The 12,285-nt window shown below is 43.0% G+C and overlaps 1 protein-coding gene across 1 annotated transcript in view; it reads left to right on the top strand.

Annotated features, from left to right (window-relative positions):
* LOC110501283 (striated muscle preferentially expressed protein kinase) overlaps positions 1 to 12,285 on the top strand; it is a 113,601-nt gene that overhangs the window by 72,097 nt on the left and 29,219 nt on the right. The window contains exons 21-22 of the mRNA XM_090216397.1: positions 3,686 to 3,858; positions 4,154 to 4,266. Of these exons, the coding sequence (XP_090072523.1) occupies positions 3,686 to 3,858; positions 4,154 to 4,266 (286 nt within the window). The remainder of the gene's footprint in view (positions 1 to 3,685; positions 3,859 to 4,153; positions 4,267 to 12,285) is intronic.

The raw sequence follows: 12,285 nt of genomic DNA, 5'->3' as shown, positions 1-12,285 counted from the left end.
AGCAGGCAAAACCCAGAGGACTAACCGTTCAGAATTTAGTTTTTTGAGGTCTCTGTCTGTTCAGTTAGTTCTCATTGCTAGCTAGGCATAATGCTATGCTAGGCTATCGATAAACTTACACAAATGCGTGTCTTGCTTTGGCTGTAAAGCATATTTTCAAAATCTGAGATGAGGTGATTAACAAAAGGCTAAGCTGTGTTTGAATATATTTCACTTCATGAATATGAATATTTTCTAGTATGACAATTCTCCCGGATCCGGGATGGGTGGTTACAAGAGGTTTTAAGAAAATCGATTTGCATATTTACCAAAGGGCCCCAGGGGACTGGTATTTCCCCCTTTGGACATGTGACTCACATTGTGATTCATGCATCACCCCGAAAAAAACAACACTGGTTGTGTTGGTTCCACTTGTCACCAGAGGGCGGCAAAGACCGTCCAAGAGACATTAACGACACTTAGGTGTGTCCTATTTACTCATTATAATTTCCCTGGGATCTCCTCCCAGACCTGGACTAAAGCATCCGCCAACTCCTGGACAGTCTGTTGGTGGATGGAGAGAGACATGATGTCCCAGATGTGCTCAATTGGATTCAGGTCTGGGATCCTGCTGCTGGGTTGTTGCCCTCTTACGGCCTCCTCCACATCTCCTGATGTACTGGCCTGTCTCCTGGGAGCGCCTCCATGCTCTGGACACTACGCTGACAGACACAGCAAACCTTCTTGCCACAGCTCACATTGATGTCCCATCCTGGATGAGCTGCACTACCTGAGCCACTTGTGTGGGTTGTAGACTCCGTCTCATGCTACCACTAGAGTGAAAGCACCGGCAGCATTCAAAAGTGAACAAAACATCAGCCAGGTAGCATAGGAACTGAGAAGTGGTCTGTGGTCACCACCTGCAGAACCACTCCTTTATTGGGGGTGTCTTGCTAATTGCCTATAATTTCCAACTGTTGTCTATTCCATTTGCACAACAGCATGTGAAATTTATTGTTAATCAGTGTTGCTTCCTAAGTGGACAGTTTGATTTCACAGAAGCGTGATTGACTTGGAGTTACATTGTGTTGTTTAAGTGTTCCCTTTATTTTTTTGAGCAGTGTATAACCAGCTGAATATGAGCTTTACCAAAACAATGATGTGCGCAACATGCGTTGCCCCTTCCGGTATGAAACTTCAATGGCGAATGACCCTCTTTACGCCGGAGTTTACTACATGGGTTGGTCTTCCAACACATAAACATTACATATTGCCGTTTACCTCAGCTCATTGGCTATCTACCCAGCTAGATTTCAAGACGATCAGTGGTCATTGGGTTAAAATACAGTCAATCAACGAAACAGAGGGCAAATAATTGGTGCACAATGATGTCATTACTTTTTGTCTTCAAATCGGTTTCTTTCAGTTAATACGTCCCGCGAAATGACCCATCAGGTTTGGTTGTGTTACAAACAAACCAGTTGCAATGAAACCAAACATGACTGGAAAAGTCACATTTTGTGTGTGTATTTACCTCTAGTGTGTCGTCGAAAATGGAATGAGACGGAATTCACTACACAAGATGTTCACAAAATGTTTTGTGTTAGGCTATAAAAATGGATTTTATCAAACAAAAGACCATTCATTGTGTAACAATGAGCATTGGGATTGCAAACAGAGGAAGATCGTCAAAGGTAAACTATTTATTTTATTGCAGTGTGTGATTATGTTACGCCTGTGCTGATTTAAATAGTTGTTTTTAATGGGGCTCTATCCTCAGATAATCACATCGTATTCTTTCGCAGAAATCCTTTTTTAAATCTGACAACGCAGTTGGATTAGCAAGATTCTAGGCTTTCGAAACATGTGAGACACTTGTATTTTCAAGAATGTTTAATATGACTATTTATGTAGCGATCACCGTATGTTGTCGAATTTCATCCCGCTACCTGGTTCCGTGCGCAGAGAGGTTAAGTGAGTGTTTCTTTCCCTGTACCTCAAACATTATTAAGATATTTCAAAATATGCTTTACAGCGAAAGCAATCCAAGCGTTTGTGTAAGTTTATCGATCGTTCGACAAATCATTATGTACACTTAGCATCAAGTAGCTTGGTCACGAAATCAGAAAAGCAATCAAATTAATCATTTACCTTTGATGATCTTGGGATGTTTTCACTCACAAGACTCCCATTTACACAATAAATGTTCCATTTGTTCCGTAAAGATTATTTTTATATCCAAAAAACCTCAACCTTTGTTTGGCGCGTTATGTTCAGAAATCCACAGGAAAGAGCGATCATGACAACCCAGACGAAAATTCCAAATAATATCCGTAATGTCCACAGAAACATGTCAAACGTTTTTTACAATCAATTCTCAGGTTGTTTTTAAAATATGTAATCGATAATATATCAACCGCAACTGTCTTTATCAGTAGGAGAGGGAGAGGCAATGGCTGCCCAAACTCTGTTGCGTGAGCAAAACTCATGCGAACACCTGACGCAATGTTATCTTTCTCGCTCATTTTTCAAAATAAAAGCCTGAAACTATGTCTAAAGACTGTTGACACCTTGAGGAAGCAATAGGAAATCTGGTTGATATCTCTTTAAATGGAGCGAAGGCAGGCTATGGAACATGGAGCCAAAATAGAAACCACTTCCTGGTTTGATTTTCCTCAGGTTTCTCCTGCAATATCAGTTCTGTTATACTCACAGACAATATTTTGACAATTTTGGAAACTTTAGAGTGTTTTCTATCCTAATCTGTCAATTATATGCATATTCTAGCATATGGGCCTGAGAAATAGGCCGTTTACATTGGGAACGTTATTTTTCCAAACATAAAAATAGTGCCCCCTAGCGTCAAGAGGTTAAGGTGCATACTTTCTAACCCATGAAAAACCCACTAAAACCAAAATAAAAAGACCCCACACAATAAATCAGTATTAACACCACTAACAAATATTAATTTGGTAAAAACAAACAAAATGGCCAGGCAATACTTAATTTGGGAGATCCCTTCATTTAGTCTACCCTGACAATGTTACCTCTTAATATGTATTACTAATTTCTGTTGGATATTCAGTTTCTACTTCACACTGTCTATTATTTTAAGATTAATATGTAATGTGCTGAATTTATAAAATACATCAGCCAATTCACAAGGGAAGAGATACACTCTCAAAGATACACTTTGGTTGGAGCTTCCTTTTTAGATATCCTTTCATTCTCAAAACAAGGTTATGGGCGTACTGCCAAATTGCAGATACTGATAGTGAGGATTCAGTCAGTCACTTGCATGAACAAATAAATTTATTATTAGAAAAGGAGAAACATAACACTTTCCATCACATGTCCTTGTTTTGTACACTCAGTGTATGTGGCCCATGTGGGAATCAAACTCACAACCTTCATATTGCCAGCAACCAGCACCATACCCCAACCCACTGTGCCCTCAATCAATTGGCCATATTGTTCTTAACTGTATTTGAAAGCACCATGCCCGTTCTCTGGCCTTCTTGTTTGCTTCACAACAATTGAGTTCACAAACACGCCAGTGTGCAAGAATGCCATTTTAATACCAAGTACTGTAGGATAAAAATATAAGATGTGTGAAACAGACACACAACAAAAGTTCTTACCCCTAAAATGTAACATCACCACGGCAATGGGATATCTAAGCTGCCTTATTGTTCTCTGCGATTAGGAGTGGAGTGGTCCTTGCAATCAAACCTGGGCTGTATGAGATGAGTATGCCTGATGATGACCAGCACTCTCTGAAGATCATGAGGGTGAAGAGTGGCGATGTGGGTCAACTGATGTGTGTTGCCTCCAACAAGTTTGGCGTCGACTCCTGCATCTTTAGTGTGGAAATGGCAGGTGAGTGCAATAATGACAGATTATGATAATGGATTGAATTTACAGTATGTAACTCTCTTTTCAGCTGCTCAAAGCGCTTTGCATTGTTTGGGAGTGGAAACTCTTCTCATCCACTATAGTAATGGCCATTAAGGATTTAGCTACTTTTTCAAAATGCCTTGCTGCATGCAGCAAGGTACATCGTCAGGAAATGTTGTGTGCTTCATGTTTTGTTTCCTTGCCATGATACTTTGAGTATCGACATACTGAATAATGTGACAACAGTATCTAACACATTTTCTTGTTCTCTCTGTAGCACCACCAACCTTTGAGTCCATCATGGAGGATGTGGATGTGCACATGGGGGAGACACCTTGCTTGGCTGTGGTTGTGGAGGGCAAGCCCATTCCCGACATCCTTTGGTTTAAGGTGTATATCATTGTAACCCTTTATGAAATTGCACTCACTCTATAGATAACTAGTTTGATAACTAGAATCTAGGTACCCAGCTGGTAACTGTTTAGAAGGTACATAAACAATGACTTGTAGTGACAGGATACTCCAAATTATGTTTCGAATTAGTTTATAAAGACTTCATAAAGCTTTCATAAAGTGTTCATAAACACTACATAGATGTGTCACAAATAATCTATGACTCTATGTCATGCCAAATAAAGAGTTCATAAACAGTGGTGTAAAAAGTACCCAATTGTAAAACTTGAGTAAAAGTAAAGATACCTTAATATAAAAGTAAAAGTGAAAGTCATCCAGTAAAATAATACTTGAGGAAAAGTATTTGGTTTTAAATATACTTAAGTAACAAAAGTAAAAGTATAAATCATTTAAAATTCCTTATATTAAGCAAACCAGATGGCACCATTCTCGGGAGGCGAAGGTCGAGTCATGCATTCTCCGAAACATGACCCACCAAACCGCGCTTCTTAACACCGGTTACTTAACCCGGAAGCCAGCCACACCAATGTGTCAGAGGAAACACTTTTCACCTGACGACCAAGGTCAGCCTGCAGGCACCCGGCCCATCACAAGGAGTCGCTAGAGCGCGATGAACCAAGTAAAGCTCTTCCGGCCAAACCCTCCCCTAACCCGAACTACAATGGGCCAATTGTGCATGCTTTTGGGTGCCATGGAAAATGTATGGAGTAAAAAGTACATTATTTTCTTTAGGAATGTAGTGAAGTAAAAGTAAAAGTGGTAAAAAAATATAAATAATAAAGTATAGATACCCCAAAAAACTACTTAAGTAATACTAGTATTTTTACTGAGGTACTTTACACCACTGTTCATAAATGTGGCATCATTACCAATGTCAAACGTGACATACCCCTATATTGTATATGACACAATCCTGGGCTTCTTAAAGGGTGACAAAAGCATGGCTTACAAAGGCTTCATAAATTCTATTAAATTGAGCCATCACAAAACGTCTAAAACCTTGTCATACACCCTGCTGAAAGATTGTAACAGGTTGTAATCGAGCCCTGGTCTCCAGCACGGGAACAGAATACCTGGTGGCTAGGTAGTCTCCGGTTCGACTACTCTAAATCATATTGGCTCTGACACACAAACACATGCATTGCTGGTCCATTGACTCATCTAAATTCCCCTCACATCATGAGATAACTTTCATAAATCGGCAGTGCGTTTATAATCTATTTATTGGCACTTTATGTAGTGTCCTGTAATACTTCATTTGAAGTGAGACACCTTTGGTTATTCATAACACATCCATAAAGACTCTATATTACTTGACCCTGTACACTCGCTATTGCTAACACAAGAGAGGTCAAATAAAAGTGAAAACAATACAAATACACAAACACACTTGTCCCCGAGCTGGCGGATGAATGGTTCCTGCCTCTGCATGCTGGAGGTACTGCATGTTGGATCCAACATTGAAAGTAACAACAAAGAAAGTTTAGCTGGTCTGTTAGATATGCCTTTGTCACCACATCTGGATAAGGGCATTTCTCTGCTGCACTGAGAGGACAGATGAACTGCATTGTAGAAATGGTCCTACTATGTGTTATTATCTAGCCTCTATACCTACAGGTTGCATATCAGGGGTGAATCCTTTCCCCATTCATTCTGTATGATGATGGAGGCAGGATGGCAGGAACCTCCTTCCTGGCCACATCGCCAAATGGGTCTATTGGGGAAAACAACATTTCAAACAAATTCTAATTAATTATGTGATCAGGAAGATATATTGGATCAGGGCATTAATGTGTCAAATTCCATAATAAACCAATAAAGTATGATGTCAAAAGCATAATTATGATTGGCGTAGTATATTTGTCATGTTGTCTTACCATTAGAAGGATTTCAACATCTTCTGCGAGTTCACTTTCCCTCTCCTCCTATGGAAGACAACAACGTACGCCCGATGCCACTCATAGCCCATCACAGGTCACCACTGCATTGGAAGAAACACAAAAGATAGATATTTTAAAACAATGTCCAAGAGTGAATAGATGGATGCTCAAACCATAACTTTTATCAAATGTCTTAAATGAACGATGTTTGTCTGTCCTAACCTATCAGCGATGTTGGCAGTTAGTGCAGCAGTCTGGGAATGAACTTGTTGAGGAATGGGGTGAGGTAGAGGAGGAGGGCATCTCAGGCACTGGGGACAGCTTGGATCTCAGTGCCTTCATTGGCTACCTCAAATCAAATGTATATAGCCCTTCTTACATCAGCTGATATATCAAAGTGCTGTACAGAAACCCAGCCTAAAATCCCAAACAGCAAGCAATGCAGGTGTAGAAGCACCTGGAGAGCTTATTAATAAGAGATAAGAGTCAAAGCAACACAGGAACCAATGCAATAACAACCAATGCAAAGAAATGTATATGCTGCATCTCAATCCAATAACAACAAACGGAATGCAATTAATACATTTCATTTTTAAGACTAAAAAACAAATAGACCCAGCTAGCTAGCTAACTTTTTTTCTGAGCTAGACTCACCTTCAATAATAAGGATTTTCCACTCTGTTGTCCTGCACAAACAGTGTCTGTAACAATACAAAAGTAAATATTATAGGGACAATTTAGGCCTCTTTCATTTACAAGTCTCATGACAAGAGTGTGGCTTTGAGATATAGCTAATTGAGTACATAAGGGGGATTTCTATTTAGCTGAGCCTATTAGCTACAGTACCAGTCAAAGGTTTGGACACACCCACTCATTCAAGGGTTTTTCTTTATTTTTAATATTTTCAACATTGTAGAATCATAGTGAAAATATCAAAACTATGAAATAACAGATATGGAATAATTTAGTAGTCAAATCAAAATATATTTTCAAAGTAGCCACCCTTTGCCTTGATGACAGCTTTACACACTCTTATCATTCTCTCAACCAGCTTCATGAGAAATGGTTTTCCAACAGTCTTGAAGGAGTTCCCACATATGCTGAGCACTGGTTGGCTGCTTTTCCTTTACTCTGTGGTCCAACTCATCCCAAACCATCTCAATTGGGTTGAGGTCGGTTGATTGTGGAGGCCAGGTCATTTGATGCAGCACTCCATCACTCTCCTTGGTCAAATAGCGCTTACACAGCCTGTGTTTTGGGTCATTGTCCTTATGAAAAAAAAATGATAGTCCCACTAAGTGCAAACCAGATGGGATGGCGTATCACTGCAGAATGCTGTGGTAGCCATGCTGGTTAAGTGTGCCTTGAATTCTAAATAAATCACACACAGTGTCACCAGCAAAGCACCCCACACCATCAAACCTCCTCCTCCATGCTTCACAGTGGGAACCACACATACCGAGATCATCCGTTCACCTACTCAACATCTCACAAAGACACGGCAGTTGGAACCAAAAATGGCAAATTTTGTCACGACTTCCACCGAAGTCGGCTCCTCTCCTTGTTCTGGCGGCGTTTGGCGGTCGACGTCACCAGCCTTCTAGCCATCACTCTTCATTGTTCCATGTGTTTTTCTCGCACACCTGGTTTACATTCCCTAATCATACTACATATACATGTATATTCCCTCTGTTCCCCCCATGTCTTTGTGTGGAATTGTTTTTGTTATGTGTTTTATGTGACGCGCCAGGCTGGTTTCTCCGGGTACCATGTTCAACCCGTAGTATGTTTAATTGTTAAACATTTTGCATCTTTGTGACTTTGTTGCGCTTTTCACTTTTGCCTTTGGTTGGAGGTTTATTTGACGCGGTTGAGTCCATCTGTTGCCAAATAAAGTGTGCGCCTGATCACAACTCTCTGCCCTCTTGCACCTGACTCCTACACTAGTATTGGACTCATTAGACCAAAGGATAGATTTCCATCTGTCAAATGTCCATTGCTTGTGTTTCTTGGCCCAAGCAAGTCTCTTCTTCTAATTGCTGTCCTTTAGTAGTGGTTTCTTTGCAGAAATTCAACTATGGTCTGATTCACGCAGTCTCCTCTGAACAGTTAATATTAAAATGTGTCTGTTACTTAAACAATGTGAAGGATTTATTTGGGCTGCAATTTCTGAGGCTGGTAACTTTTTCTGAGGATGGTAACTTGAAGAAACTTTTTCCAGATTGACTGACCTTCATGTCTTAAAGTAATGATGGACTGTCATTTCACTTTGCTTATTTGAGCTGTTCTTGCCATAATATGGACATGGTATTTTACCAAATAGGGCTATTGTCACGTTCTGATCATAGTTCTTTTGTGTTTTCTTTGTTTTAGTGTTGGTCAGGACGTGAGCTGAGTGGGCATTCTATGTTGTGTGTCTAGTTTTCCCATTTCTATGTTTGGCCTGATATGGTTCTCAATCTGAGGCAGGTGTTAGTCATTGTCTCTGATTGGGAACCATATTTAGGTAGCCTGTTTTGTGTTGGGTTTTGTGGGTGATTGTCTTCTGTCTTTGTGTCTATGCACCAGATAGGACTGTTTCGGTTTTTCACATTTGTTGTTTTGGTATTTTTTAGTGTTCACGTTTATGGTCTTTCTTAAACATGTTGAACTCTAACAACGCTGCGCTTTGGTCCGATCCTTCGTCCACAGAAGAAAACCGTTACAGAACCAGCCACCACAAAAGGACCAAGTGGCGTGGTAATGGGCAGCAGCAGCAAAGTCAGGATTTCTGGACATGGGAGCGAGATCTGGACTGTGTCACTACTTGGGAGGCGCTTACACAGCCTGGAGGTGTGTTTTGGGTCATTGTCCTTATGAAAAAAAAATGTGGTGGGCGGTCGAACCAGGTAGAGTGCCGGAGCCTGTTTGGGATTCTCTGGAGCAGTGTGAGGAGGGATACCGGCGAATGGAGTAAGAACAGCGGCGCGGTAGGAATCCCGGGAGGCAGCCCCAAAAATGTCTTGGGGGGAGGGACACAGGGAGCGTGGCGAAGTCAGGTAGGAGACCAACTTCTTGTGCTTACCGGAGAGCGAGAGAGACCGGGCAGGCACCGTGTTATGCTGTGGAGCGCACGATGTCCCCAGTACGGGTGCATAGCCCGGTGCGGTACATATCAGCTCCTCGTATCGGCCGGGCTAGAGTGGGCATCTAGCCAGGTGCTATGAAGCCGGCTCTACGCATCTGGTCTCCAGTGCGTCTCCTTGGACTGGCATACATGGCACCAGCCTTACGCATGGTGTCCCCGGGTTCGCCAGCACAGCCCAGTGCAGGCTATTCCACCTCGCCGCACTGGCAGGGCGACCAGGAGCATTCAACCAGGTAAGGTTGGGCAGGTTGCTCAAGAGCTCCAGCCCTCCGGTGGCAGCCCCCCGCACCAGGCTTCCTGTGCGTCTCCAGAGCCCAGTACTCCCTGTTCCTCCTCCCCGCACTCGCCCTGAGGTGCGTGTCCTCGGCCCAGTACCAACTGTGCCGGCACCACGCACCAGGCCTACAGTGCGCCTCGTCTGTCCAGAGCTGCTAGAGTCTCCCGCCTGTCCAGAGCTGCTTGAGTCTCCCGCCTGTCCAGAGCTGCTAGAGTCTGCCGCCAGTCTGTAAGGAGCCGCCAGAGCCGCAAGTCTGCAAGGAGCCGCCAGTCTGCAAGGAGCTGCCAGTCTGCAGGGAGCCACCAGAGCCGCCAGTCTGCCAGGAGCGGCCAGAGCCGCCAGTCTGCCAGGATCCGCCAGAGCCGCCAGTCTGCCAGGATCCGCCAGAGCCGCCAGTCAGCCAGGATCCGCCAGAGCCGCCAGTCAGCCAGGATCCGCCAGAGCCGCCAGTCAGCCAGGATCCGCCAGAGCCGCCAGTCAGCCAGGATCCAGCAGAGCCGCCAGTCAGCCAGGATCCGCCCAGAGCCGCCAGTCAGCCAGGATCCGCCAGAGCCGCCAGTCAGGATCCGCCAGAGCCGTCAGCCAGCCAGGAGCCGCCAGAGCCGTCAGCCAGCCAGGAGCCGCCAGAGCCATCAACCAGCCTGAGCCATCTCTCAGTCCTGAGCTACCTCTCAGTCCTGAGCTGCCCCTCAGTCCTGAACTGCCCCTCAGTCCTGAGCTACCTCTCAGTCCGGAGCTGCCCCTCAGCCCGGAGGAGTTATTTTAGTCCAGAGATGTCCCTCAGTCCTGTGAGCCCATTTATTAGGGTTCCCAGGTCAGGGTCGGCTGCGAGGGTAGCCGTTCCTAGGAGGAGACTGAAGCGGACAAAGACTATGGTGTAGTGGGGTCCACGTCCTGCGCCAGAGCCGCCACCGCGGACAGATGCCCACCCAGACCCTCCCCTATAGGTTCAGGTTTTGCGGCCGGAGTCCGCACCTTGGGGGGAGGGAGGGTACTGTCATGTTCTGACCATAGTTCTTTTGTGTTTTCTTTGTTTTAGTGTTGGTCAGGACGTGAGCTGAGTGGGCATTCTATGTTGTGTGTCTAGTTTTCCCATTTACAGCTATCTTCTGTATACCACCCCTACCTTGTCACAACCCAAATGATTGGCTGAAACACATTAAGAAGGAAAGAAATTCCACAAATTAACTTTTTAACAAAAAGTTCCAGGTGCATTCCAGGTGACTACGCCACGAAGCTGGTTGACAGAATGCCAAGAGTGTGCAAAAGCTGTTATCAAGGCAAAGGGCAGCTACTTTGAAGAATCTCAAATATAGCATACATTTTCATTTGTTTAACCCTCTTTTGGTTACTACATGATTCCATATGTTATTTCATAGTTTTGATGTCTTCACTATTATTCTACAATGTAGAAAATAGTAAAAATAAAGAAAAACCCTGGAATGAGTAATGTAAACTCACCCCATTCCGTACAAATGTGCGCAACCGCAACATTCAAACAAGGCTACAAAGAAAACGAATGGGATTGTAGCGACTGTGTTGACGTCAAAATCGGGGGTGTGAACTAAGTTTCTATTCAAGCGTTGATAGACATGGTAATGGCTCTATAGTATTGGAGAAAAGTTGAAAAAACTGACCCTCCGTTACATCTTGACGTCTCATGTCGTAACGTACAGCACGCATAAAGCAACTATATCTGTCTTACAATCTCTCTCCACTTCTATCATCCTTTAAAAACAAGAAATGGACAGTGACGGGGGTAAGGGGGGGATACCTAGTCATTTTTTGCGTCATCGCTGCATGCGATCATCATTCTCAAAGCCGCTGTTTACTTCTAAGATCACTTTAGCACTTTAGCCCTAAAAACCCGATTCGAATTCGACACAAACCTTCAAATAGGTATGTAATGACACATTATGTAAACTCTTTATAGTGTTTTATTTACATTTTAGAGGTGATAAGGTGATAAGTTGGACAGATCAAGTGAAAAAAGCAGTTTTCCCACACATCTCTCTTTTTTACTACCACGCATTAGTTTTTCTTCCCCACCCGCAATTTTTAAAAAGACCCGACGGGGCTCATTGCCTGCTTGAATTATGCCGAAACGGGCAGCGTTTAGGTCATGTAATTGATTTTGTTGCGAAGGGGAGAAGTTGTGCTTTACAATGGTATTGACATTACAGTTGATCTGGAAGTATTATGTTTTTGGGGCGTTAAAATAAGGGCAATTGTACGGACCAAGGCGATGTACGAGTTTACGTTAGGTGTGTCCTATATTTTTACTGGTACTGTAGCCAGCTACATTCTGTATTGATATAGCTAGCTAGCTAACATTAGCAATTGCTGTGAAGTCACCAAAATTATTTGAAATAACTATTGAAGTAGCCATGCAGGCATGTACACAGATAAGGGTCTACAGTACATGTGCCCGAGTACCTGCCCCTTTGCCCTCCCTCTCGCCAAGCTCCCTTATAGGTGGTAGTATAATTTTTTTTTTAAATTGCTTACAGTTTTTCATTTTCTACGTAGTGTCACATTCGACATTCAACATTGTCACATTTGACGTTGGTTGTTATGTCACACAGTTATGCCGCATTTATGAATCCTTTATAAAGCATGACATACTGTTGTAGATTATTTGTGACATTTATGTTGTGTTTCTGAAGGCTTTGTGAATGCTTTCTGATGCCTTTATGAGCTGCACATAATTT

The sequence above is a fragment of the Oncorhynchus mykiss genome, chromosome 22, assembly GCF_057628025.1.
Source record: "Oncorhynchus mykiss isolate SJ-2025 chromosome 22, ASM5762802v1, whole genome shotgun sequence".
Classification (NCBI taxonomy): Eukaryota; Metazoa; Chordata; class Actinopteri; order Salmoniformes; family Salmonidae; genus Oncorhynchus; species Oncorhynchus mykiss.
The sequence above is the reverse complement of the archived record's forward strand: the minus strand, read 5'-3'. Positions and strand labels throughout refer to the sequence as shown.